The sequence below is a fragment of the Nestor notabilis genome, unplaced genomic scaffold (genome assembly GCF_000696875.1).
Source record: "Nestor notabilis isolate BGI_N333 unplaced genomic scaffold, ASM69687v1 scaffold6670, whole genome shotgun sequence".
Lineage (NCBI taxonomy): Eukaryota > Metazoa > Chordata > Aves > Psittaciformes > Psittacidae > Nestor > Nestor notabilis.
In genome coordinates this window covers 15,263-39,343 of record NW_009912362.1, presented here as the reverse complement: position 1 = coordinate 39,343, position 24,081 = coordinate 15,263, and the positions used below count along the sequence as shown (strand labels likewise).

Sequence of the window (24,081 nt, the reverse complement as noted above, 5' to 3'; positions counted from 1 at the left end):
GCAGCCAGTTTAGCTGTACTTTGACCACTTTCTAATTTGCCTAATAGCACTGCCTTTGGCTCTGGTTACTGAGGAGTGAACTCCAGAGGTGGCCACACAGTTGTCCCTTACCAGTAATTCATATTTTCATATGAAAACAGTGTGAGAATAACATCTCATCCAGGGAGCATTTTAAATGACTCCCAGTTTAAAGCTTGAGCCCCAGAAATCTCATGTATGAGTGGTTTTACTGACGGGCGTACAGAAAAATGCTTTTATTCTGAACTCCTGGAGGTTTTAGAGGGCTAGGGGATGAATTTTACTCTGTCTTTTTACAGCACGTTGTTAAAAAGATCTGATTAAAATGGAATCAACTTTTTTTGCTATTGGTACTTCGCTGTTTATACGTCCCTTAGTTTAGGCAGAAGAAAGAACTTTGCCTTTGTTTCTAGTCAGTTTTATTTTTGGATTCTCATGTGCTCTCAGAGGCTCTAGCTGCGAACATGGCACGGACACATATTTTTCTTTTAAAGACATGTTTCCATTTTGTCATTCCCAGATTCATAGAAACATATGCATTGTTATTTGCTTTTTGCTGAGGCTTGTTTTGTCAAAATAAAGCTCAGAAGTAGCTTTGACTGAACTGCAGTATGTCGCCTAATTTCCAAAGAATTATATTTAGGATTCAGGTTACATGCGAAAAAGGAACTGACACCAACTAAATACATGCCTTGGACATTGCATCACTAATGTCTGGCAGGAGTTAAGTGTAGGTATTACGACCAAGCCTAAACTTGTGTTTCTGGCAGATGTGCTTGTAGTTGTTGACTACCTTTTTACATGGACAAGCTTTGGCTTGATGTCTTCACCCAGGCGCTTGCGGCATGGGACATGATGAGACAGGGGCTGAAAGCATGAGGGAATCTGTACTGATGCTTGCCCTCAGGGATTTGGTTAGACCAAGAGGGAAGATGACTATTTAATGTACTGATAAGCCCAAGTGTGGACTTTACACCTGGCACTAGGCTTTTGGCAAGGTGTGTGCATCTGAGAAGAAATTACAGAGATTGTTTAGTGCTGGAGGCTGTGAGGTTCACTCCTGAAAACAAAGACCACAGTGTGATGGTGCAGCTAAGGGAAAAGGCAAGCGTATGTTTCCCCCTCCCCTTTCTTAATAAGGTAAAAGTATTCCAGCCCCCTGGTTTTACAGCATTAAAGCTTCTGATTTCATTGGAGTAGTCTGGTTAAATTATGTTTTATGGACAAATACTAGTGTCATTACTTCATCTGCTGGGTGAACAGTGAATTTGTCATGTTTGGAATGCTTCCTGCAGAGTCTGCTGGGGGAGGACTGGTCTCCCTGTCCCACTTTCTGTCTTATTATAGCCCCAAGGCAGGTATTTCTTTTTCTTTTGATGAATGATGAACAGGATATTGTTTCAGCTCTGTTATTATCATTTTTAATCATGCCTTCTAATTCGTGCAGTATCCTACTTGTGGAAATGCAAGTAGGAATTTGCAGGAGTTTCCCGAAGATGCTAACAAGACTGTTGCCTTGTCAAATGTGCAATTGGCAAGTGTCGAAAGCCATGTCTGTGCCAAATAAGAGGGGCTTTTTGACCTGATCCAGTCTTTTCTAACTTTCTAACTTTTCTAACATTTATTACTGAAAGAAATGAGTGTAATTGGCAGTAAATTGGTAAAGTTACATCCTCTTAAAAAGTGCTTATCACAAATACAGAGAAGTTATAAATGAACGGGGATACAGACTAGATGAATGGACAATATTAAGGGCAAACACAAGGCTCTTAATCATGTCTGCCTTATTAGTGAGAAGTTTGCACCCTCGTTTCTTCATGTTGTCTCTGAGGGTGGGAGGAAATGCAGAGGTGGGACAGCCCCATGGCTGCAGTGGGGTAGCTGCCTGTGGTGGGTGAGATGTATCCCAACAGACCACCACACTGGTGGTTTTGGGTATTAAACTAGGGTTGAAAGCAGTGTGTAGTAGGGGTGGTAATGGAGGGAGATGACACTCAGCGGTAGGCATCGGGGTTGTGTGTGGCTGGGACTGGCGAAGGGCAGGACTGGGAATATACAGGAGTGAAAGGCTGTGGGGAGTCTTCCCAGAGGTTTTCAGTGTAGCAGAGGAAGAACCCTTGAGGGATGGTGTCAGGGTGAGACAGGCAAGAGGATGAGAGATCAGAGGAGGGCCATTAAGGTGATCAGAAGGGTAGAACACCTCTCCTACAAAGACAGGCTGAGAGAGCTGGGTTTGTCCAGCCTTGAGAAGGCTCAGGGAAGACCTTAGAGCAGCTTCCAGTGCCTAAAGGGGTCCTGCAAGATAGTTTGTTAAGCACTTTTGAATATTGAACTGCTCTGTATATGAAAAACATTAAGTTATTTTTTCATTTTGAGCTTTAGAAGGTTGCATGAACGTGTTGAATTTTTTAACTGTTCATGAAAGTGAAACTGATACTGTCAGAACTTGAGTGGAGTTAAGAACTCGATGTGACGGTGTATTAGTTGGAATAAAGTTAGTCTTTACCATTTTTACCAGGTGCTTCTGAAAGTCTAAAATTTGTAAGCACCATCACAAATTAGGTGATCAAAACAGTTACTCTTAAGTTGTTCATGTATTCTGTATTTACAAGTGAATATACTTGCATTGGTTAGTGTTTATATCTGCAGCAGTGTTTCTGCTGCTAGATTGGATTATACGCATTGCTGAGCAACATAATTTCATTGCAGCAGTTGATTTCAAACGTACTTTTCCTTTGATATCTGTGCTAATGCACTGTCTAGAGTGCCTGTGAAACCCACCTATGTCTACATTTGAATGAATATTGCAACAAATGACACTTCCTTCCTTCCCTCCCCTCCTCTAACTCTTCAATGAAATTTTCTCAGAGAGCAGTTCTGGCACCCACTGCTCAGCCAGAGGCTGATGATGGTGCTTCTGGCTCTTGGCTTCATATAGGCTGGTCATTCAGATTGTATGCTAAAAGGCAGGAAAATGTGGGTGCAGAAGAGTTGTGGTTTAACCCTAGTCAACAACTAAGTACCACGCAGCCACTCGCTCATTGCCCTGGTGGGATGGGAGAGAGAATTGGAAGGGTAAAAGTGAGAAACCTCGTGGGTGAGATAAAGACAGTTCAATAGTTGAAATAAAATACTAATAAATAATTAGAATGATAAAAATTTTAATGAAAAGGGAAATAACAAAAAGAGAAATAAACCCCAAGTGTTGCAAATGTAAAGCAGTTGCTCACCAACTGACTGACAACCAGCCAGTTCCAGAGCAGTGGCACCCTGGTTTATATACTGAGCATGATGCCATATCATATGGAATATCCCTCTGGTCAGCTGGGGGCATGTGTTAATCTCACTGGTGGGGTAGTGTGAGAAGCTGAAAAGTCCTTGACTTAGTGTAAGCACTGCTCAGTAACAACTAAGACATCACTGTGTTATGATCGCTCTCATCCTAAATCCAAAATACAGCTGAGTGAGGTCCAACATAGATATGTCTTGAGACTGAGCCAGAATGGTCCAGCACAGAGCATTGAAAATCTGGATGCTGGAGTTTGTCCTCTGCCCTGAGAGCCTGCACACCAGGTATGGTCAATCAGGCACTGGTCAGCTGTGTCTAGTAGGGAAGGGAGAATATCAAAGTGCTTCCAATAATTTAATGCCTGTGTTGATCAACAGAGCAATTGTGCTGTGTAAGAAAAGGGGAAGAAGTGTAGAAATATGAGGGCTGTTAAAGGTTTACATACTCTTTTCCATTTTGCTTTAAAGGCAGAGCTGTTTTCAGGAAAGGGAATGTGGAGGATGCAAAATCTGCAGTCAGGTCACAATGACACCAGCAACAATAACTCCCACTGTGTGCTTTATGGCATCACTGGGTGCTCTGGTGAGTTAAACCCACTGCAGCTCGAGAGGACATCACCCCTGTGGGAGAGATGCTGTTTGCCAGGCTTACAATAAACCTTTGGCAGAGCCTATTGGAGAGCCCAGTCCAGTGGTGCTGGACCCCAGCATTGCCTCTGGTTATTATAAAGCAGCTGAGTGCTGGGAGCTGTGCAAAGGGTGATATCTCTGTGTGTAAAAATTAATGCAGTCTCTGGAAACAGCCAGAACAATACAATTTTACCACTTGTCTGTGAGAAGTCACAAGCTGCTTTTCTTATTCTCTTGTAGCCTTTTTGTTTTAGGGTGCACTGAAAATAATTTCAATGACAATTTCAGCTCCTCATTGATCCATTTCCCATGTTTTTTCACACTAAAGGGAGGCCTCTCCTTCCTTTGTTCATACATGTGTGAAACTTTTGCTTAAGCATGCACTGTGTGAGGGATACTACTGCAAGGGAGCTCCAAGGTTAGTGTTGGAGCAACATCTCTTGCTGCACGGGGTTGATTAAACCCGCACTGTGACCCCATGACAATAGGGCTTTGCTTTAAGGACAAACTGGTCTTAAAACCCTGTTGATAATTTCATGTCATAAAACAAGAGTGTCCACATTGCCTGCCTTAGCCCTGGGCTTGCTGGATGTCCATGTGATTTGAAAGGACAGCTTTTAACTAGTTCTGATTGTGATATTTTTCCTCCCCTACTGTTTTTACTGACATCAGTGGACTTCATATCAAGCCAAATAAGTCAGCCTGGCTTGTTTTCTTTTCCCTGGCTTACTGCCATATGAGAAGGAGGTATGCAGATGAACTTACGCTGTAAAAGTGTTATGCAAAGATGGATTTTAGCTAAAATGCACATAGGATAGCAAGCTGAAGCCATTCTGTAGAACTATCCAAAGAGACAGATGGGATAACATCAGCGGGAGCTTTACCTGCTGGAGCAGCAGTGCCATTACTTCAAATTGGAGGTGAAGGTGGTGAAGCCAAGGACAAAGAGTTAGAATGCACCTGATTAGTTTCTGCAAAGATTTTAAAAAGGCTCTGCCTTTTCCTTAGGTGGCTTTGGTAAGTAGGAGGGCTTGGGTGGCACAGGCTTTGCTCTGGGTAGCAAAAGGGTCTCCTGCTGGTGTCTGCGACAGTCTTTATTCTTTGGAACTAAAATGCTTTAACAGTCTTCAAATGTTTAATTGTATGAGAAAGTATTCACTGACAGCAAGGAATACATGGACTCTGGTTCCCTGCTGTCTCACTTTATGCTGACTGTTGATACTGGTCCACAAACCAAAGCAGGGATGGAGGTTTTGGCCCAGCAGTTATCAATGGTGAAGTGTCTGACACAGCAGCAGAAAGAAACATCTCCAGTTTACATAAAAGGCTTCTAAATTTGAGGACAAAGGGAGTTCAGAAAGTGGTTATGGAGGTTAGCCCCTCACTCCCATCCGCAGGAGCAGATCCCTGTGCTGGTCCAGGCCTCACCGTGTTCACTCATGAGGGCCAGTGATACACCTTTGAGCTCTTGGCCACTGAGATGACTTCTTCAAATAGCATTGGGCTGGCAGAAAATGCTGTGCATGGCAACTCCTGCTGCACAGGAACACTGAATAGCATGAACATTTGTTGGCTAATGCCTCCTGATAAAAGATGCCAAAATTTATAAGGCATGATTTCATCAGCACTGGTAATGCTGGTCTGATCTGTAAGCTATTCTGCTAGTCTGGCTGAAAGGCTTCTGTTCTTTATCAAGTATTTTTGCCAGGGATGGTCTTTCTCTCTTAATGTTTAGTGACAAAGATCTGTTATTCCTTGTAACCTTAAAACATCTTCCAATTTTGCAGAGTTTGGGAAGAGAGCATTGTCCCTAACTTGCTGTGGATGTTACCTTGGCATGTATGAATTACCTAGGAAGATTTGAGGGGTGTGTGTGTACGTACATAGAAATGGAACATGACAGTTCAGCAGCACTCCTGAACTGGCCATAAACAACACATAGTGCTTCATATTATGCAGAAAGGAAACCTGACTGATGTGCAGCTGGTAGAAGCTGCTCAGCCCCAGGCTCACATATGTATAGTGTATGTTGTTATTTAGTAGAGGCATTTGCCTATACCTGCTCCATTGGTCCTGATCTTGTGAAAGCACAGCCAGCACTCAGCCTTGCTCCTCTATGCCATGGCCCAAATAGTGGAGTTAGCAACATTTTCCTCCCAGCCCTTTATACAACACAGGCCCCCTAAGCAATTGCTTATTGCTGGAGAAAGGAAGTGAAGGTTTCATGTGGTCCTTGAGTAGAAAGCTACCTTGAACTAGGAAATCCCTGTGGGGACTCTGACATCTCTTCGGTTAGACCCCTCCTATGCCAGGGGTATGGAGAGCAAGTGGGGTTTCAAATCACGTCCTTTGTATGAACTTGGGTAGTGCCGGGTTTATAAAGAAATCCAAGTTGCAATTCCTCATGTGCCTTGGCTGCTCCTGGAACTCTCCTCACAAGCGCTTTATACTTTAGAGAGCAATAATCAATCCAGCCTTGGAGCACGTGTGAACTGAGGCCAGATTTGCAGCTTGTGTAGGCAGGATGTTTCACGAAGGACAGTGATCCTTACAAACTGATTCCTTTGCTGCCAGCTGGGGCAGGGTAGAAACTTGATAGGTTTTCACTCACTGAATGGTAAGGTATTGATAAAAATTTCATTTTTTCTTTTAATGGTTGATATTTAGCCCCAGTAGGTGGTGATATAATAGGGACTGATATCGTGTTTGACCCAGTGGCTTTAGTAAATGCCCTCACCCAGAGGTAGGTATTCACACCACCAAACACCATCATCAGAGCCAGCAATAATAGTACGAATGTGTACAGTCTCAACAGAGATGTCAGGATTTGAACACAGAGACAGTGGTTTGCACACGTAGGGAGTTGTTCTCTCACACTGTGGCTGAAATGGTTGTTAGTGCCACTTCTGAGAAGAAATGGTGTTTCAGCTTTGAGGTGGCACAGGGTGCACTGGCCTGTGGGGAGCTGGAGCTGTACCTGAGAGGTTTTACCTTCCTGTCCACTCTAGGCAGTGGTTAAGGCACCTGAGAAGTTACCCGGTAACTGCATTTTCTATTGGAGCAGTTTGGGTAATCCTGTGGGTATTGTTTGGAAGGCGGCACGAGGAGGGGGCTCTGAGTGTCCTGGAGATGGGTGATGCTGTCTCGACACCACGAGGCTCATCCGTGGGTCAGCTGGTGGCATGAGGGATATCAGGTGGATATGTCTCTAAAGTACCTGCCAAGGGAATCCCCTGATGTGATGCATTGTTGGATAGGAGAGGACAGACATAGTTAATTTGGAGACAGAGCCATGTAGCGGCCACGTAGGGCTGCTTCCAAACCTCAGTGGCCTTCTGAGACCTCCCATGTCCGGTATATGGCTCAGTGGAACTAGTGGGAGAGTGCTCTATACTGGGTGAAGGCAGAACAAAGGGGAGAAATACTTCAGTCTGAGTGTATGATGAAAAGGCTGTGATTTGGTTTTTGTATATATAAATATATATATACATACACATTTTTTTAGGGCTGAAGAGTCAATCTTGCAAGTTTGGGATGCTAAGCCAAACCCAAGGCAAGAGGCTGTGATTACAATCTGGCCTAAATCACTGTAGGATGCTTTTGAGACCCATAATTTACTGGATAATTAGCATTTTCCAAAGCAACAGATGTTGCACGATCGGAAGGAAGGTGGTTGGGAATGGGCAGTGTTTTCACTGAATGGGGTCCAGGCTGCTGCTTGAAGACTTCTTGAGCTCAGAGTCAGGCAAAATAAGCAAGTAGAGCTGAGCATGCTGTGCTGACCAGGGCAAATGAAGATGAGGGCATGGCAAGCCTGTGTTTTCACATAAGCTGAGAGACAGCTGGGGCTGCTTCATTTTTCATTCGCTGATGTCTGGTTACACAGAACCTCTGCCAAGGGCTATCGATCCAAGTGTTGCTGGTGCACTGAGAGGCATAGTTTGAGGGAACCCCTCTGTAGCTTCACAGTGGCAGCCGTCAAGATGACTCCTTAGGAGCCAGTAACATTTCAAAACTGGTATTAAAGGCTCTGAGAAATGTGTCTAATTAAAAACTGTGGAAAAGAATTAGATAACTTTTTTCTCCTCCCTTTCCTTCCCCTCCCTGCCATTAACTGAGGATCTCTCCATTGTCCTCAGAGATCATGTTTGGTCTTGCATTTGCTATTCAGCTTTTATTTTCCTAGCCCGCACTCGAATCCCACATTTGCAAGGAGAGGAAACAAGCACAATCAAAAGGGGAAAATAAGAGTAGTTTTCATTTATTTATTTATATTTTTTAATGAATCAGATGCCTTATGCAAAGCCCATTGAATTCCATGTGAGTTTTCCCCCTGACTTCAATGGGCTTTGGTTCTGGCTTTTAGCTCCTATGAAAGGTCCTGAACTGTCTGCGCTAGGGTGACAAGGAGCCCTGGATAGACAATTGCCAGAGCTCTTCTCAGCCCCTGGCACAGCCAGGTTGCTAAGGAGACTTGGCCTGGGGATGGGCCCCAGAGCTCACCCCTTCCGGGGTTATTGTCTCCTCTCCCTGCCAAGGAACTCCAGTAGCACCTAGTCACAATATGCTCTACTTGGGCCTCTGGCAGCAGCAGATCCTGCCCTGCATCTTCCCTCTGCCAGCATGCTTGGCGAGCAGCCTCTCTTCCTGCGGTTGTTCCATCCCCGCACCCCCTGCGCTAGGACTGGAGTGGTGGGATCACATCATCTGGTTCCGTTGGCTGCAGAACTTGGGGTTTTGGCTCCTGTCACCCATCTCTTTATCCCAGTGTCTTCAACTCATACATTTGCATCATGACTTTTTTGTCTCCTCTCTGGTTTCCCGCCATGCTGGCTGCAGCTATCAGCAAGATTTGGACGAGATAAAGCCAAGGATAGGAGGGAGATGAGGCCCTTTTTCAGGAACCACCTACCCAGGGGCTTAAACTTCTTTAAGAGCCAATTGTCAGGATTCCTTGGGAAGTTGTCATATCCAGGATGGTTCTTCCAGTCATTTCTCCCTTCATCACCTGTGGCAGGATGGTCCTGCTGTATGAGGAAAGGCTGAGAGAGCTGGGTTTGTTCAGCCTTGAGAAAAGGTGGCTCAGGAGAGACCTCATCACTATGTTCCAGTATTTAAAGTGGCTACAAAGAGGATGGAGACTCCCTTTTTACAAGGAATCACATGGAAAAGATGAGGGGTGATGGGCACAAGTTACTCCTGGGGAGATTCCGACTGACAGAAGAGGAAATTTCTTACAAAGAGGACAACCAGTCATTGGAATAATCTCCCCAGGGAAGTGGATTCCCCAGCATTGGGTACTTTGAAGATTTGGCTGGACAGGGTGCTGGGACATCTAGTCAGGTCATACTTTTACTAGAATGGTTGGACCAGGTGATCCTTAAGGTCCTTTCCAACCTGGTGTTCAATGATTTCAGGATTGGGCTCCCAGCTGTCTCCAGGTGTCCTGCAGGGCTGGGAGCTGTCTGAGCAGCTCCTTCCATTGTGCCAGTTTTGTGGAAACTTGGAATTTTCCAGCTTTCCTGGATTCTTTGCAGTTTTTTCTGCAAAGGAACGTATTCTGAAGCTTTAACATTAATAGGCCAAATGACAGTTTCTTCCAAGCCATTGGGCAGGTATCTTTTGTCAGTCATCTTTTCAGACAGCAAGTCTGTTTGTCTATAGATAAGTAAGAATTACTCAGGCCCTGGGCACTTCTAAGGTGGTGTAAAATTAAGCTGCCTATAGCCTTGAATATGATATTCCTCAAGTGAACAATAATTTTCACTCTGCATTTTGTAGGTAGCTGACTCCTCAAATGGGAATGATGTTGGTGTCTATCTCTTAGGATGGTATCCAGCATTAAGCATGCTTTCTCTCTAAAAAGTATTATAAAGTTAGACTTTGGGAAGAACTAGAATACAAATGAAATGTAAGATATGGAGATTTATGTGTAATTATCAGTTTGGCTCAATTTCAGATCAATATACAGAAAATATTGTCCAATTTACAAAATTTTTAGACACCCATTACATTTGCTTTTAAACATCTATGGCACTTCAGTTGAACCGGGAAGGCCTGCTTGAGAAAGCACTACATGTCTATGAAAAACCTTGTAGATCTGTATGTAGTTCACTCAGTAACTATTATTTATAGTTTATTTATTGCTTAGTGTGCTTAAAGACAGCTCATTTGTGGGCTGATTTTCTGTATGCATATGCTGTTGGCTTGTTTTTGAACTGTGTGAGCAGTGAGAGTGGACAGGTAGCAAAGATTTATTTCTTGAGGTTCTGATTCAATTCAATATTAATAAGCAAGAGGAATATTGACATCAGAAAGGCTCCAGAGGCATGAGATGGGTTGCTAACTTGTTTTGTATGAAAATACTGCTTGTCTGAGTTAAATAACTAGAGATGTTTTGTTTAGCAGTGATCCTGATTATAAATACTAGGTTTTGTAGGGCTAGTGATAAAATGAGTTTCAGCAACCTTTAAGACTCCTTTGCTAGGCTTTAGTAAAAAAGAACACACTGTTTCCATCTAATATTTGTGTAGCCAGTTGTTTGAGTGATGATATCTGCTTACACATGTACGGCTTGTATTTTAAATGCTAAATAGTGATGTGAGATTTATGAATATGGTTTTGACAGTACCTATGCTTAAGCAGAGCCCTTAGATGTGCGTGGTTTGCAGAGAAATAGGAAAGACGGGATAACGTCCTCAAATGGCTATTCCTAAGAAATGATGCTGTATAAAATTATACTTGGTCATCCGTAATTAGCAGAAGTTTCTCCATATTTAGTTATGTGCCCCAATTCTGAGTGTTTCCTGGGGTCTTTGTCATGAAACCCTGCTGAATTTGCATCAGGATGGCTATGTTGTGCTGTTTGCCTCTGTGGGCATAGGAATACTCCCTTCTGCTGAGCTGGGGGAGTTGACAAACACCAATCAATGCTCCAGATGTTGGAGGGCAACCAGAGTTTCTTTTTGACACACTTACCCTTAGAGAAGAAATTTCACAACTGGCTACACATCCACACCTATACATCTGCACACACTTTATTTAGGTTTTTTAAAGGAATTTGGGACGTAGAATGTAAGAACTCTGCTTTTATTTCTTTGCTTTGCCTCCTCTTTTCTGGTAGGGGAAATGTTTGACAGTCATCAATAAAAGATTAAATCATTGATGGCTATCGGGATAAACTAAACACATTTAGTGTGTTGATGCTGGCATAGTAGGAACTTTTCCAAGATGTTTCAGGCCTCATTCTATGGTTTGTTTAAGGGCAGAGAATAAGGTCACAAAGGAAATCAAACCCTTATGTGGAGAAATGAAACATGAGGCCTACTGACTTCTAAAAAACATTTTAAATAACATTCTCTAAGGTTTCATTTTATACTGAAGGCAGCTGTAATAAGTTTTGGAAGATGGTGTAAGGTTTCTATTAAAGAGAGATTTTTTTGCTTGCTGTTTTTGTACCCAAATGAAGGAGCGAGTGAGATGGAATTAAAGCTTATTTAGTTTAAGGTGAGAAACTAAAAGTTCTCTCCAGAACTGTAAAATAGTAATTTATGTGTTCTGCTGTAATTTACAAATTAAAAAATAGATCTTTGTTCCTAGATCTTTGAAAATGACACACACAGCCTTGGAATAATTTAATAACTGCAACAACAAATGCACTTTTGCCACAAGTAAAGTAAGACTCCTGCTTTGTAGTACGCTGCCAGCATAGCCTCAGTGAATAAATTCCCAGTAGATGTTTGCTGCATGCCAAATCTATTGGACTGTATAAAAGATCCCATTGTTCCATGGGCATCATTATTTGCTATTTTACTTGCAATGTTTGCTTGTGAAACAGTTTATTGGAAACTAGTATGTTTAAAAAGGAATGCTTGGTTTGAAATTCAGTTGATTTGGCTCGTAATGTTCAAAGCTTTTACAGTGTACAGCCTCTAAAAATAAATACTGAGGTCCGCTGCTCTTTTCTTATCTTTGAAAGAATTCCTGGAGCCAGGGGGGAAAGGGCAGCTCTGGATGGGCAATGAGCGTTTCACTTCTAATTCATAGATTGAAAGTATATGTAGGTCTGTATTAACTTTACGTTCCTATAGACTGAAATGGACAGCATTAGATTTGCAGGAAGAATCCTGGAGTGGTTTGTGTTGGAAGAGAGCTTAAAGCTCATCCAGCTCCAACCCCTGCCATGGGCAGGGACACCTTCCACTAGAGCAGGTTGCTCCAAGCCCCTGTGTCCAACCTGGCCTTGAACACTGCCAGGGATGGGGCAGCCACAGCTTCTCTGGGCACCCTGTGCCAGCGCCTCAGCACCCTCACAGGGAAGAGCTTCCTAATGTCTAATCTCAATCTAACCTAAGAAGGTGGTGAGTTCCCTGCTAGGCTGGTGAAACTGCATCTCTGTGAAGGTTTTCTGGGGAGGGTGGCATTGTCCATCCCACTCACTGGATAATAAAGCAATTTGGTAACCGAGGTTGCTGTTTTGAGGACTTTTCATTCAAACATCACGTAAGAGAAAGCTCATCTGTCTTGTCCAGCAAAAAAAAGGCTGTTGGTGGCCCTGGATGATGGGGAGTTGGCTCCTGCACTGCCCACCACCCAGAAGACTTTAGGTGCTGTTAGATCAGGCTTACTGAGGGTGATGGAAACTTGATGCTTTCCGCAAAGCCTATTGCATCCACAAAATTGGGCCGGTAACGCTGGCTGCAGGGGTTCTCTGGGTACCCAGGTGATACAGGGTACACCTGGTATGTTCAGTGGTGTGAGCTTGGCCAAGAACGTTTGATAAATGCTTAAGCAAGTCCATAGATTAAGTCCATAGATCCAAAGCTCAACTGACTCACACTAAATACACTGCAGTTTTCCAGAGAACCGAGTTTCCCTGTGTCCTGTGGTGGCATTGTGACATTGTCTGTCCTGCTCACTGGATGATAAAGCAATTTGGTAACTAGGACTGTCATTTTAACTTTTCATCCAGTCATCACATACATTAATCAGGTTTTAAAATTAGTCAATAGTCTTTCTTCTAATTTGTAGAGTTTTAGTCCAATTAAAATGTTTTAAAGCTCAGAGGTACTTACAGAAGCTCAAAAAAAAAAAAAGCTATTTTACTTAATTCTTGCCAAGTTGAACTATGAAAAATGCTTAAAGTTTTTAAGCACAATTTCTCCCCTCCCCCCAAATAGCTATTCTTTCTATTACAAATGTAGTGCTCAAGTCATCTCCTTTGAACTGCAGTTTTTGTTACAGGTTTTGGCCTCAGTGTTATTTCGGAGGAGTCAGCCAACAGGCTTACAGGGCTGTTTGGCTCGAGTTCACTTACAGTTTTCTTGGCAGCTCTGCTTATTTATGCATCTTTATTTCTCTCCCTCCCCCTCTCTCTCCTCCTCTCTGCCTCTCTCCACCCGAACAGAGCGATCACCACACAGACCCATTCTCCAAGCTGGCCTTCCAGCAAATGCCTCTGCAGTCGTCGGAGGGGACGTCGAGTTTGTCTGCAAAGTCTACAGTGATGCTCAACCTCATATTCAGTGGATAAAACACGTAGAGAAGAATGGCAGTAAATATGGACCAGACGGACTGCCGTATCTTCAGGTTCTGAAGGTGAGGCTTTACAGATGCTGGCCATGGTGATGACTTCTTTAAAGCATCGCATGTATTTGGTGTAAATCCAGGAGTCTTGAGATGTGAGCTTCTTTTGGAAGTGGAAGTGTTTATGTTACAAATGAAATAATGACTTAGATAAACATTTGATTGTCTAAATGTTAATTATGCAGTTTATAGACACCGTTTTGCTCTTTTTTGCTTCTGTGAAGTCCTTTATCTCTGAATGTTTCAGGCAAGACTTATTCAGAGAAAAAACGAAAACCCTCTTAAGAACATCATTGACATTTATGTATGGGTAGAACGCACCCAAAACATCCCTGGGACAATCTACTCCATTTCTTTCACATTTCTTCAGCCTCTATTTCAAACTAATGTGACACCCACTGTAAAAGCTTGTTGGCAGGGTTGGGTTTTCTGGATGCTGAGCCTGCAGAGATGTCTTTTTCGCCGGTGTATCAGTGGTATTGTTTTGAGCAAGCCTGACCAAGGAAACTCCAGAGTTTTCCGAGCTGGGTGACATTGCCAAAACTCAGCACATTGGCAGGCAGGACAGCCAGGTCTATACCATCTTGTTCCATACAGCCGGTGTACCAGCCCAGGTCCTTTTCCCCTCCTCGCCACTGTTTTCTAACTCCTCATGTGACACTTTGGATTTAAAAACCAATAAAACCCCAACAAAACCCCAAACAAACCCCAACCTCACAATGTTTTGACACTGCATGAAGTGGAAGGCATATTCTTATGACGTGTTGGTGGTGGGACCATAGATTGGTGTCCGTTTTGGGCAGCAGTGACATTGTTCTCCTGTGTTATTGGTCTATTCTAGCATTCGGGGATAAATAGTTCCAATGCTGAAGTGCTGACACTGTACAATGTGACAGAGGCGGACGCTGGAGAATATATTTGTAAGGTCTCCAATTATATAGGGGAGGCCAACCAGTCTGCCTGGCTCTCAGTTCTGCCAAGTTTACAAGGTAACAATGTTTTTTAAAGCAAGCTGGATGTAGAAGCTGGAAAAAATGGTGCTTTGGGAGACTGCAGGCAGCTTGTAGGATAACTCTTTGGCCTTGTGGTATATGTGTAATCCTCCTTTGGTGATGCAACTGGTATTACGCCAGCAGCCATGGAAAAATTCCCACAATATTCTGTGTGTACCATAAGCACTAGTTTCTTTGTTCTTTCTTGTGTCTGTGTGTTTATGTCCAGTTTTATTGTTGATTCTGCATACTTTGCAGTTCTCACATAGGGTACTAGTTGAATAAAGTAATTATGACCTAATTAGTGTATATTTACATATATATATATTTCCCCCTTGGCTGTGGCTCGGGGGCTCTCCTGCCCACAGGGTAGGCGCTACAAAAGAGCAGCAGGACGCCTGGTGGGATTTGCATACTGGTATTTCTAAATATGAGGAAAATAAGACTATTTTTTATATATGTGTGTGTGTATATATATATATATGAATATATATATATATATGAAGTGTTCATGTAAGTACCCACCGAGGCATAAATCAGGTCAATTTAGTCACTTAACTTCCCACATCACCTGTGAATGTGCAGATTGGGAGGGTTTCTCAGTTGTTATTCACACATTATTAACTGGGTAATAACCCATCAATAATGTGAGTACAATTCACAACTACATTTACTTTAAAATGGTCTGGTAACAACGTGTTTATTCCCTCATCATGTATTTCAAAGTAATGTCTTTTAATAGAACGGAGACAAAAAGCAGCAAACAATAATTTCTCTAAATCTCCATCATAGACACCTTGATGCTGATGCCCTGCTGAGCCTGTCTTGGGACAGCTGGGAAGTTCCAGGTCTAAGATTTACTCTATTTGTATGAGTTTGGATAAACACTGATACAAGGATTGGTTTGGTGCATAATGACTTGTCAAGTCAGAGATTTAGCAAGTCTGGAAGGAGACCAGTTAAAAAACCCCCAACTTCTAGAATTTATTTTTCAGTCTTTAAGATTTAGATACAGTGGAAGATGTCCCTGCCCATGGCAGGGGCTCGGAACTAGATGATCTCTCAGGTCCCTTCCAACCCAAAACATTCTATGATTTCCATTTCCTGGCTCTTGAACCTTTGGGGTCCAGTTCTTCTCCACATCTTTTTTTTTTCTGAACAAGAACTGAGATACCTTCTAAGCGAACCACCGAATATTACCAGACTTTGATTAAAACAAGATTTGGCAACACTGCACAACGTACACTATTTATGTGAAGTGCAGTGGATGATGCAAGGACCATACACTGCTTAAGACAGCTACTAAGTTGTGTCTTTTGAAGCAGAATTTACCTTTCTGTTAATCCTTTCAGAATATATTTTTATAGTAAATTCTTTCCTCTGGAACAGGTAACTACATGTGAAGGATCCTTTATTCTGTCCTACTTTGTTTTCTCTTTGTCCTTCTTTCAACTTTCTTTTATTATAAAAGAAGAAGGAAAAAAAGCTTTGTGGGTGAATTTTTCCATGTCATTTGATTGCATGCATGTTTAGGTGGTGAGTTTAGGTCTGGTGAAGGGTGTTGATTACTTTCTGAGGTGAGCTGGGACCTGTTGGTGAACGCCTTTTGGATGAGGGATTGTGGATGGGGAACAAGCTTTGCATCTCTACATCTCTACCTTTACAAAGTGCAAAGCCCTGTGGCTCCATCTCCCTATCCACAAGAATTCTCTCAATGTCTAGCTTTTTCTCTTGCTTCCCTCTCTTGTTTTTTTTTAGGCTGCCGGTGTTAACACCACGGACAAAGAAATTGAGGTTCTCTATATACGGAATGTAACTTTTGAGGATGCTGGGGAGTATACATGCTTGGCGGGTAATTCTATTGGGATATCCTTTCACACTGCATGGTTGACAGTTCTGCCAGGTATACACTGCTCTCTTTCTGTGGTTTTTCCTCTTTTGTTTTTCCCCTTGTTGATTGCTGCAGAATTAAGCACGGCTTCTGTCTCAGAAAAGGAATTTTACAATGATTTTTATTTAAACAGAGTTGTCTCGAGCCAATGAATTGTTTCATCACATATTTGAAACTCCAAAAACCTAACAACAACAATGAAATAAAAGGGTTGGGGGAATGGCTTTTGCACTTAATTGAGATATTTTTACATCTGTTAAATGATCACCAGAAATGCTAAGGAGCTGCATTTCCTTAGCACTTCAGCGAGATAACTGAAAATCAACACATTAATCATTGTAAACTTTTTCAAGAGGATGAAAGTCAAAGCTTCTTCTGAAGCTTTGGGACTAATTTGGCCACAATCATATACTGGTTCATTAAAATACCTGAGCTATTCAGTGTGCTTCAATTCAGTTTCACCTATCATCCAAATTCTGATTTTAATGCCAATGGATTGCATACAGAAGCAGTGCCTTCCATATCTTGGGAATAGGCTCCGTGCATCTTTAAACATTGCATGCTCTAAGGAAACAAGTAGTCGTTTGCTTTTACTGCAAAGCATGTCTTGCTGTTTTGGGGTTGATGATGTTTCTGTCCTTAAAAGAAACAAACATCAATGTGCTTTATTGCCTGAAAATTGTTATCAGCTGTTAGAAGATGTAACTGTAGTTGGTTTTGACACTAGTCAAATCTTCTCGTTTATAACTGTTGGCAGCTGCCTTAGGAGTTCCTTTGAAAAAGAACATGAACCACCTGAGGTTTGCTGGGTCATCTTGTGCTTACCATTTATTAATTGTTAATCCTAAGTAAAAGGTACAAAACCTGCATGTGCATATGGCTGAGGTTCATATTACGGGAGTGAAATGTTCCCATTTGCTGCAGATTTCTTACCCTTTAATAAAATATAGTGAATGAGGCAACTTCATTACATCTCACTCGTATGTGAAGACGGAGCCTGCGTGGTCTTGTCACCCAGCAGGCAAAGCAGCACTTGTGTAGAGCTTGCTTCTGCAGTGTTTGCATTTTGCAAGTGCTTGAAATGTAATTTTTTTAACCCATTTTCTGGAATGAAATATTTTTATGAGCCTAAAATGAAGCACAAGAAAATCTCAGCTTGAACGTGCATTGCTTGTGGAGTGACCGCTGATTGCTGTGGAATGCTGTTTATCCGGGGGGCTGAATCCCAGATAAGGGATTAAGGACAGTGTTTGCACATATAATTGCCTTGAAGATAATTTCAAAATGCTTTCAATCAGAGCAACAGCTATATAGAACCACTCCCACTAAAATCTAATCTCATAGTCTTGTAACCACTGATGAGGTTACTTGAAGTATGCAGTCCTCATAAGAGAGAACTCATTAATTAGTGTATCGGTAGCGATTCAGCTTTCACTCGCTTTATGCTTCTTAATCTGATACTGGACTCTTCCAAGGTCCTCAGGGGAGGCAGGCATCTGGCATAATCTTGCAGCCAGGTCCTTGAAACACTCCTGAAATTCCTAACCTGAGTTTAGAAGCATGATGAGGGACTGATTGATCCTGCCTTCCCTCTGTGTTTTGAGATCCCACTGGAAACTTTGGATAAACAGGCAATGCAGACTCAAGTCCAGATGTCTATTTGTACATTTAGACCATTTTAGGCTAGCTAATTCAATGTTTTACCTTTAGATGTGTCTTCATGTGGTTAAAAAGAATGACAGTGCTTTTGAAGTTTAACTTGAGCCACAAAATGAACCTGAGCCTAGTTCAATTTTTGATTCTCCCCTAAAATTATGCTTGATCATCCAATATTTCAATGTATATGCATCTACCTTTCTAGGTAGACACGTGTATGTGTCTTTATGTGTATAGATACATGCACAAGCTCATACTCAATGGCATACTGAGAAGTCAAAGCAGTAGAAAGAAGAATTACTCTCAGATTGCAAGATGGCCTAAACATTCATAACATTCTGTACGTCACACAGTCACTGCAAGAATTGCTGGTATTTTACCATGTCAAGTTGTTCCAAGCACTGTGTTGAACTATGTTTGTTACCGTCTGCTAACTCTGTGGCGTGATTGTTCCCTCCTAAAAACTTCCAATCCAGCTCCTGAAAAAGAAAAAGAATATCCGACATCCCCAGACTACCTGGAAATAGCAATTTACTGCATAGGGGTCTTCTTAATTGCCTGCATGGTGCTGACAGTCATCCTGTGTCGCATGAAGAACACCACCAAGAAGCCTGATTTCAGCAGCCAGCCCGCTGTCCATAAGCTGACAAAGCGAATCCCTCTGCGCAGACAGGTAACAGAAAGTAGATAAAGAGTTCAAAAAACCTTTCACCAAAGAACTAAGCCAGCACATCCTTAGCTTTGGAATGAAAAGCTTTGGAACAGGGAGTAAATAACCATTACACCAAGTTGCAGTGAGGATGGGATTTAATCTGGCACCTAGGAGACTGGCATGGGAAGAAAGTACATCTTAACACAGCAATGTGTGTCTCAGGGCAAGGGAATCAGGGCAGGGATGTTAGAGGAGAGGAAAAAAATGGAATATGTTCTGTATTATCAGGCTATAGATGGAAAAAATGTATTTAAAGTATTTCAGGGCCTGATCCCACAGCTCATTGAAGTCAATGGAAAAAATTTTACTGACTTAATGGACTTTGGAACAGAATCCTGTTTAATTGTGTATTTATAATGTTTCTAAGGTGACTATTATTGTAGTAACTAGGTACCAGATACAGAGAGGTATTTTTCAGGAAGAATTTTGGAGACTGAGGGGAGGGAATTTCATAGCCAAACATCCAGAAACAACCCCAAAATAGAAAAAGACTGTAATAAGATAAGAATAGTGGAGATACTGTATCAACTCTTGGACAGTTTGATAAAGATGCTGATGCTTTTGAGTGAGGAACAAAAGCAAATGTCAGATTTAAAACCAGCATTGCATGAAATATATTTTACAATTGCTCGTGGCTGGCAATCGGTGTTTCTGGAGAGGGCAGTACCATGAGCAGCAAACCAGTTGAATGAGTAACAGGACTTTGGCTTTGTCACAGGCCATCCCATGCCAAAACAACCTCCATTCCCACATACCATCCTCTCCTGAAAGACTTGTTTCTTTTGAAGCTGGAGTTTAATACGTTTCGATTTTCTTGCATTAGGTCTTCAGGATAGACCTCTGAACCCACCAGATCCAAGCCCAGGCTTCACCCCTGTGAGGTGGAGGGGTGTTGGCACCTGAGGCTGTGGTTCACCTCATTATTCAAAATAGGCACCATCTGCAGGGGTTGGATCCAGGCTCTGCTCAGGGGGTTTGGATCTGGGGGTTTAGTTTGGGCCCATCTACACCATGAATAGGTTGTGCATTATTGCTGCAGGTTGATTTTACAGCCTGTCCAGAATATTACCGATGTCAGAGTACCTCAAAAATACTACTTCTGTGTGGGTGTCTGAAATTTAGATGCACCATCACACATGATAAGATAGAGTTTGGTCTTGGGATTCTGAACAGTATTACTTTCTTTTCTCAACTCTTCTTTCATGGTTTCTGAATGGTCATGGTTAAAAATGCTACCGAGAGTAATGTTTTAGCCAATCTTCCTCTAAAGTGTAGTATTTTACAAAATCTTGAGGTGGGGGGACATGAACATTGTCTGACCTGAAAAATGTTTGGTTTGTTTTGTGAGCAAAAATGTTAATTCTTATTTTTTCTGGCTTTTTTGCCACTTTTTTGGGGGTAATATTATGACGTTACTCATTTGCTTGGGAATCACTGGGAAGAAAAGGGACTTTTGACTCTGAGTGTATCAGAAAGAGTGATGAGAAGCCCTCAGCTCAGTTCACCCATCTCTGTGGCTAAAAATCTGTGTAGCTTTCTGGACAAAGAAGGCTTTTCAAATGTTGTCTACTTAACCAGAGAGAGATACGTATCAGCTTAGATAAAAGACATTTATTAGATTTCTGCCTGAATACAAAAGCATCATAATGACTCAGATAAGTTGACAGCATAAAAAATACCTCAGGTTTGGTGTGAGCTCAGTTGTGTCAGTTGGAAATGGTTCCTCAGGGGGAGAGTGTTATTTCATTGCGTGCGACAGCAGTGCCAACCACTGCCCTCAGTTTAGTTATTTATCATTAAATGATGCAATATGGACCTTCTCCAAAGCTATTGTTTCACAGAGGAAAAAATATTTGTCTTACAACATGCCTGTCAGATAGGATTTTATTGATGTATTTTGTTTTTCTAGATCTTCTTTGCCAAAACAGCATTTTGCTTTTAAAAGTGGCGATAATTTTTTTGAAGAGAAGTATACATTTGAAAGTGCGAATCCTATTTCAATCCCTAAGCAAAAATTCCACTACTCTCAATTCTCCCAAGTAGTTTTTTGCTAACAGGAATTTCTCACTGAAGGGCTCTCTGCTGCTTTCATATCTTCAGAGAGGAAAGTGTAACTGCTATAAGCATTACAAGAAATCTGTATTTCTATTTCGATGATTTCACTGGTCATTTCACTAATTGCCTGTATTACCTTGTAGAGGGAGGATAAGACAAGCAATCCCTGAAGACTTACTCATCAACAGTGAAGATTCCTTAACTTTTCTGTTAGTATCTCCTTGGTCTCTAAGGCTGCAGCTATTGTTTAGTTTCTGCATTTTTGTACAGCTGGTTTTGGATACCAGAATTGTTGTCAAAAATCAAGAAATATCAAAAATAATCCAGGAGATGTTTTATTTCATGGGTGTGTGTTTCTGGATCATTCAACCCTGTTTATTTTGCTGTACTGCCAGGTTTACTTTTTGTTTTGGTTTGTTTGTATTTGAGAGCTCTGTATTTAAAGCCTGCTGGGGTTTTGCCACTGAACCTTTATTTACCTGTTGATCATAGAAGGTTCTCCCTTGCCTTTGTGCTGTATGTGTGAGGAATAGAGAAAGTGACTGAGCTGTTGAGAGGATGGGGGAGACGCTCATGGCAGGTAGGCTGTGAGCTGGGCAGAGATCTGGGGCTGGCTGATGGGGTTTGTTGGAATTCCAGAGAAATGAGGCCATAGACTGGGGAATTCTTGATATTGTTTTCAAAGCTTTCTGCTGCTGGGTCAAGCTCCCTAAGGATCTGGATATGAAAATAATCCTGGTTCACAAAGAGGCATTTGCATGAGTGTGATGCCATCTTGTCTAAGCAGGAGAAGAGTCTTGCTGAGTAACATATGGTTTGATTTGCAGGACTAGATTCTCCTAAACTATTTTGTCTGAGCTACTATAGGATTTTATCATTCCCCACATGCAGGCATTTTTTATCCCTGCCAAAATGCAGTTCTTTTCACGTTTATAGGAAAGGTCATGATGAAGTCAGGATTTATCAGTTTCCTCCCTCTACAGTCCTCAGCTTCATTAGGTCTGGTACTTGGTTTTCGAAACAGAAACTGCTTACAGGTAAACCCAGCAAGCAGTTCCTCCTCTTTATATAAAAGCAGAGAGGTGCAGTGCTCTGTTGGTATTAGCCATGTTCTGCATAGAAGTACCAGCTTGTGAGGGAGGTGGAAGGAGTATTTGTAGGATTGAACATCACAAGCTGATTTGCAGTATAGGCTTCAGGAGACAGGGCCACTGAACCAAAAGTTAAAGAGTAGCCTTTAATAGGATATACATCTGTTTTGTAGAACTTATTTTTCTTTTCTCAGATAATTATAATTCAGAAAGACAAAAAGACAGTCTCTGGTGACTTGCCCAGTCAAAGTCAAGTGTGAGTGTGTGTCATCACTAGAGCATTTCATTAGTGCTATCACAGTTAATCTGTCAGATATGGACCCCCTTGACTTGGGTGTACATATGTGTCTTAGGGAGGAATGATTTCCTACGCTTAGCATTCCCATTAATTTATATCTACTGTCATTGTTGAGTCTAAGCCTTCGTAGAGATATAGTGAGTGCCTTTGTGATGAACAAAGACCAATAGGTTTAAAGTAAGACTTAAGCTCACACAGAAAATAGCTAATTCAAAATGATGATATCAGCTGGAACCTGTAAAAAAGAAAAATGATCTGGATCAAGTAAAGTAACATTTCACATAGTATTGAGTTGTACAAATATCATCCATTTTAAGGAATAGACTCTGAACTACAAAGATTAATACACAACTGTCAGTAGGATGGTTGCAAGGAATTTACCTTAATATCTATTTTAGTTTCTTGTTTTGTCCTTGGATTTCTGTATGTGGAAATCACTGACTTGCTCGGGAGCACTCATTTGTTATGTTGTTGCAGTATAAGTGTTTCAAAAGGAGCGCTTTTGATGAACGGGGGATGATGTGTGCTTTAAATGTCAGTACCTAACACTAGGAATCCTCAATTTTGTGTAGTGCATTTAACCTTCTATTTTCCTAGATCTACTCACTTAGATGGACTGAATTCTACCAACAGCTAATAGCGTTACTTACAAATTATATTTATATACATATATGCATATGACTTCTAATTAACTTTTATAGCAGAGCCTTCAAAAAGACTGACAATTATATGAAATCACTGCATGGCTGCTAAAATCTCACAGCGTGAGTGCCAGAACTGACAGATCTAGGCTTCGGGACATGGTATAAATCACCAGTGGAGGAAAACACCCTTCATAATCAATTACAGACAATTACACACTGCTCTGCAGCTGATTTTGCCACATGGCATTTAAAGATTCCAGCAAAGATTTGTTTGTTTTAAATGCTCCGCTGCTTAGAAATGCTTGTAAAGCATTAACTTAGGGCTGATTAAATATGGTGCGTTGGCCAAAGGAAAAATACACTGGGGATATAATCATGCATTGGTGCATGATGTTTGGACACAGCGGGCTTTTCTCTTTCTCAAGTGCAGATCTGGGGCTAAAGGTGTGTCTGAGGCTGGTACTTTGATAGATTCTGGCCTCCTAAAAGCAGAAGGGAAGTACACAAAAAATATATTATGGCAAGCCAACTTCTGCCTTACTTGCTTTAATTAAGTACTCAAAATAACTCCTTTGTGCAGTGTTATCACCTAAAACAGGTGTCACCAACACACTGAGTGGATCTTGAAGAAGTCTAAGTCACCTATATCAGATGCCCTTCCTTGCTTCTCTGCCCTGGCTTGGCCTTGTTCCTTTGTCTCTGAGAAGTGATAAAGGTGGGGAGCTGGGTGACTGCCCAGAAGTTCATGCCTTTTGACTAGATATCCAGCTGCTGCTTCTTGGCATCTTGTAGAACCCAAAGTGGCCCTGAAGTCTGTATATTGGCCATGTACAATTACAGGCTTGGAAAAAAGCTCACTATGGCTTCTATTAGGCCTGTGTCCAATGTACCTTGAGTCTTTGCATAACTGAAAGCAAAAAGAGCATCCACATGCTTGAAGGTAACACCACATGCTGAAAGCTGGGGTTCATGTCAGGAGCATCACTGGTTCTTAAACCTGCATGGTAGGAGGTTGGTGAAAAGTACTGCAAGTATCAAGGTAGAAAAAGGCTTTCTATATGCTCTTACTTAAATGTATACATTAAAGTTGACCATGTCTACTGACCTTGGAGTAGGTGGGGTTTTCCTTATTATTTGGTAGTGCACTCTAAGGCAATGGAAGAAGATGCTTAAGGAGTGAGTTCAAAGGTTAATTCTTGACTACTGCAGAAAAGTTGTAAG

The 24,081-nt window shown here is 41.8% G+C and overlaps 1 protein-coding gene across 1 annotated transcript in view; it reads left to right on the top strand.

The window, feature by feature from the left end:
* Window positions 1–24,081, top strand: part of FGFR2 (fibroblast growth factor receptor 2) — a gene marked incomplete at its 5' end in the record, with an annotated part of 57,433 nt that overhangs the window by 19,474 nt on the left and 13,878 nt on the right. The window contains 3 exons of the mRNA XM_010019135.1: window positions 13,343–13,533; window positions 16,272–16,416; window positions 18,537–18,733. Coding sequence (XP_010017437.1) covers window positions 13,343–13,533; window positions 16,272–16,416; window positions 18,537–18,733 — 533 coding nt within the window. The remainder of the gene's footprint in view (window positions 1–13,342; window positions 13,534–16,271; window positions 16,417–18,536; window positions 18,734–24,081) is intronic.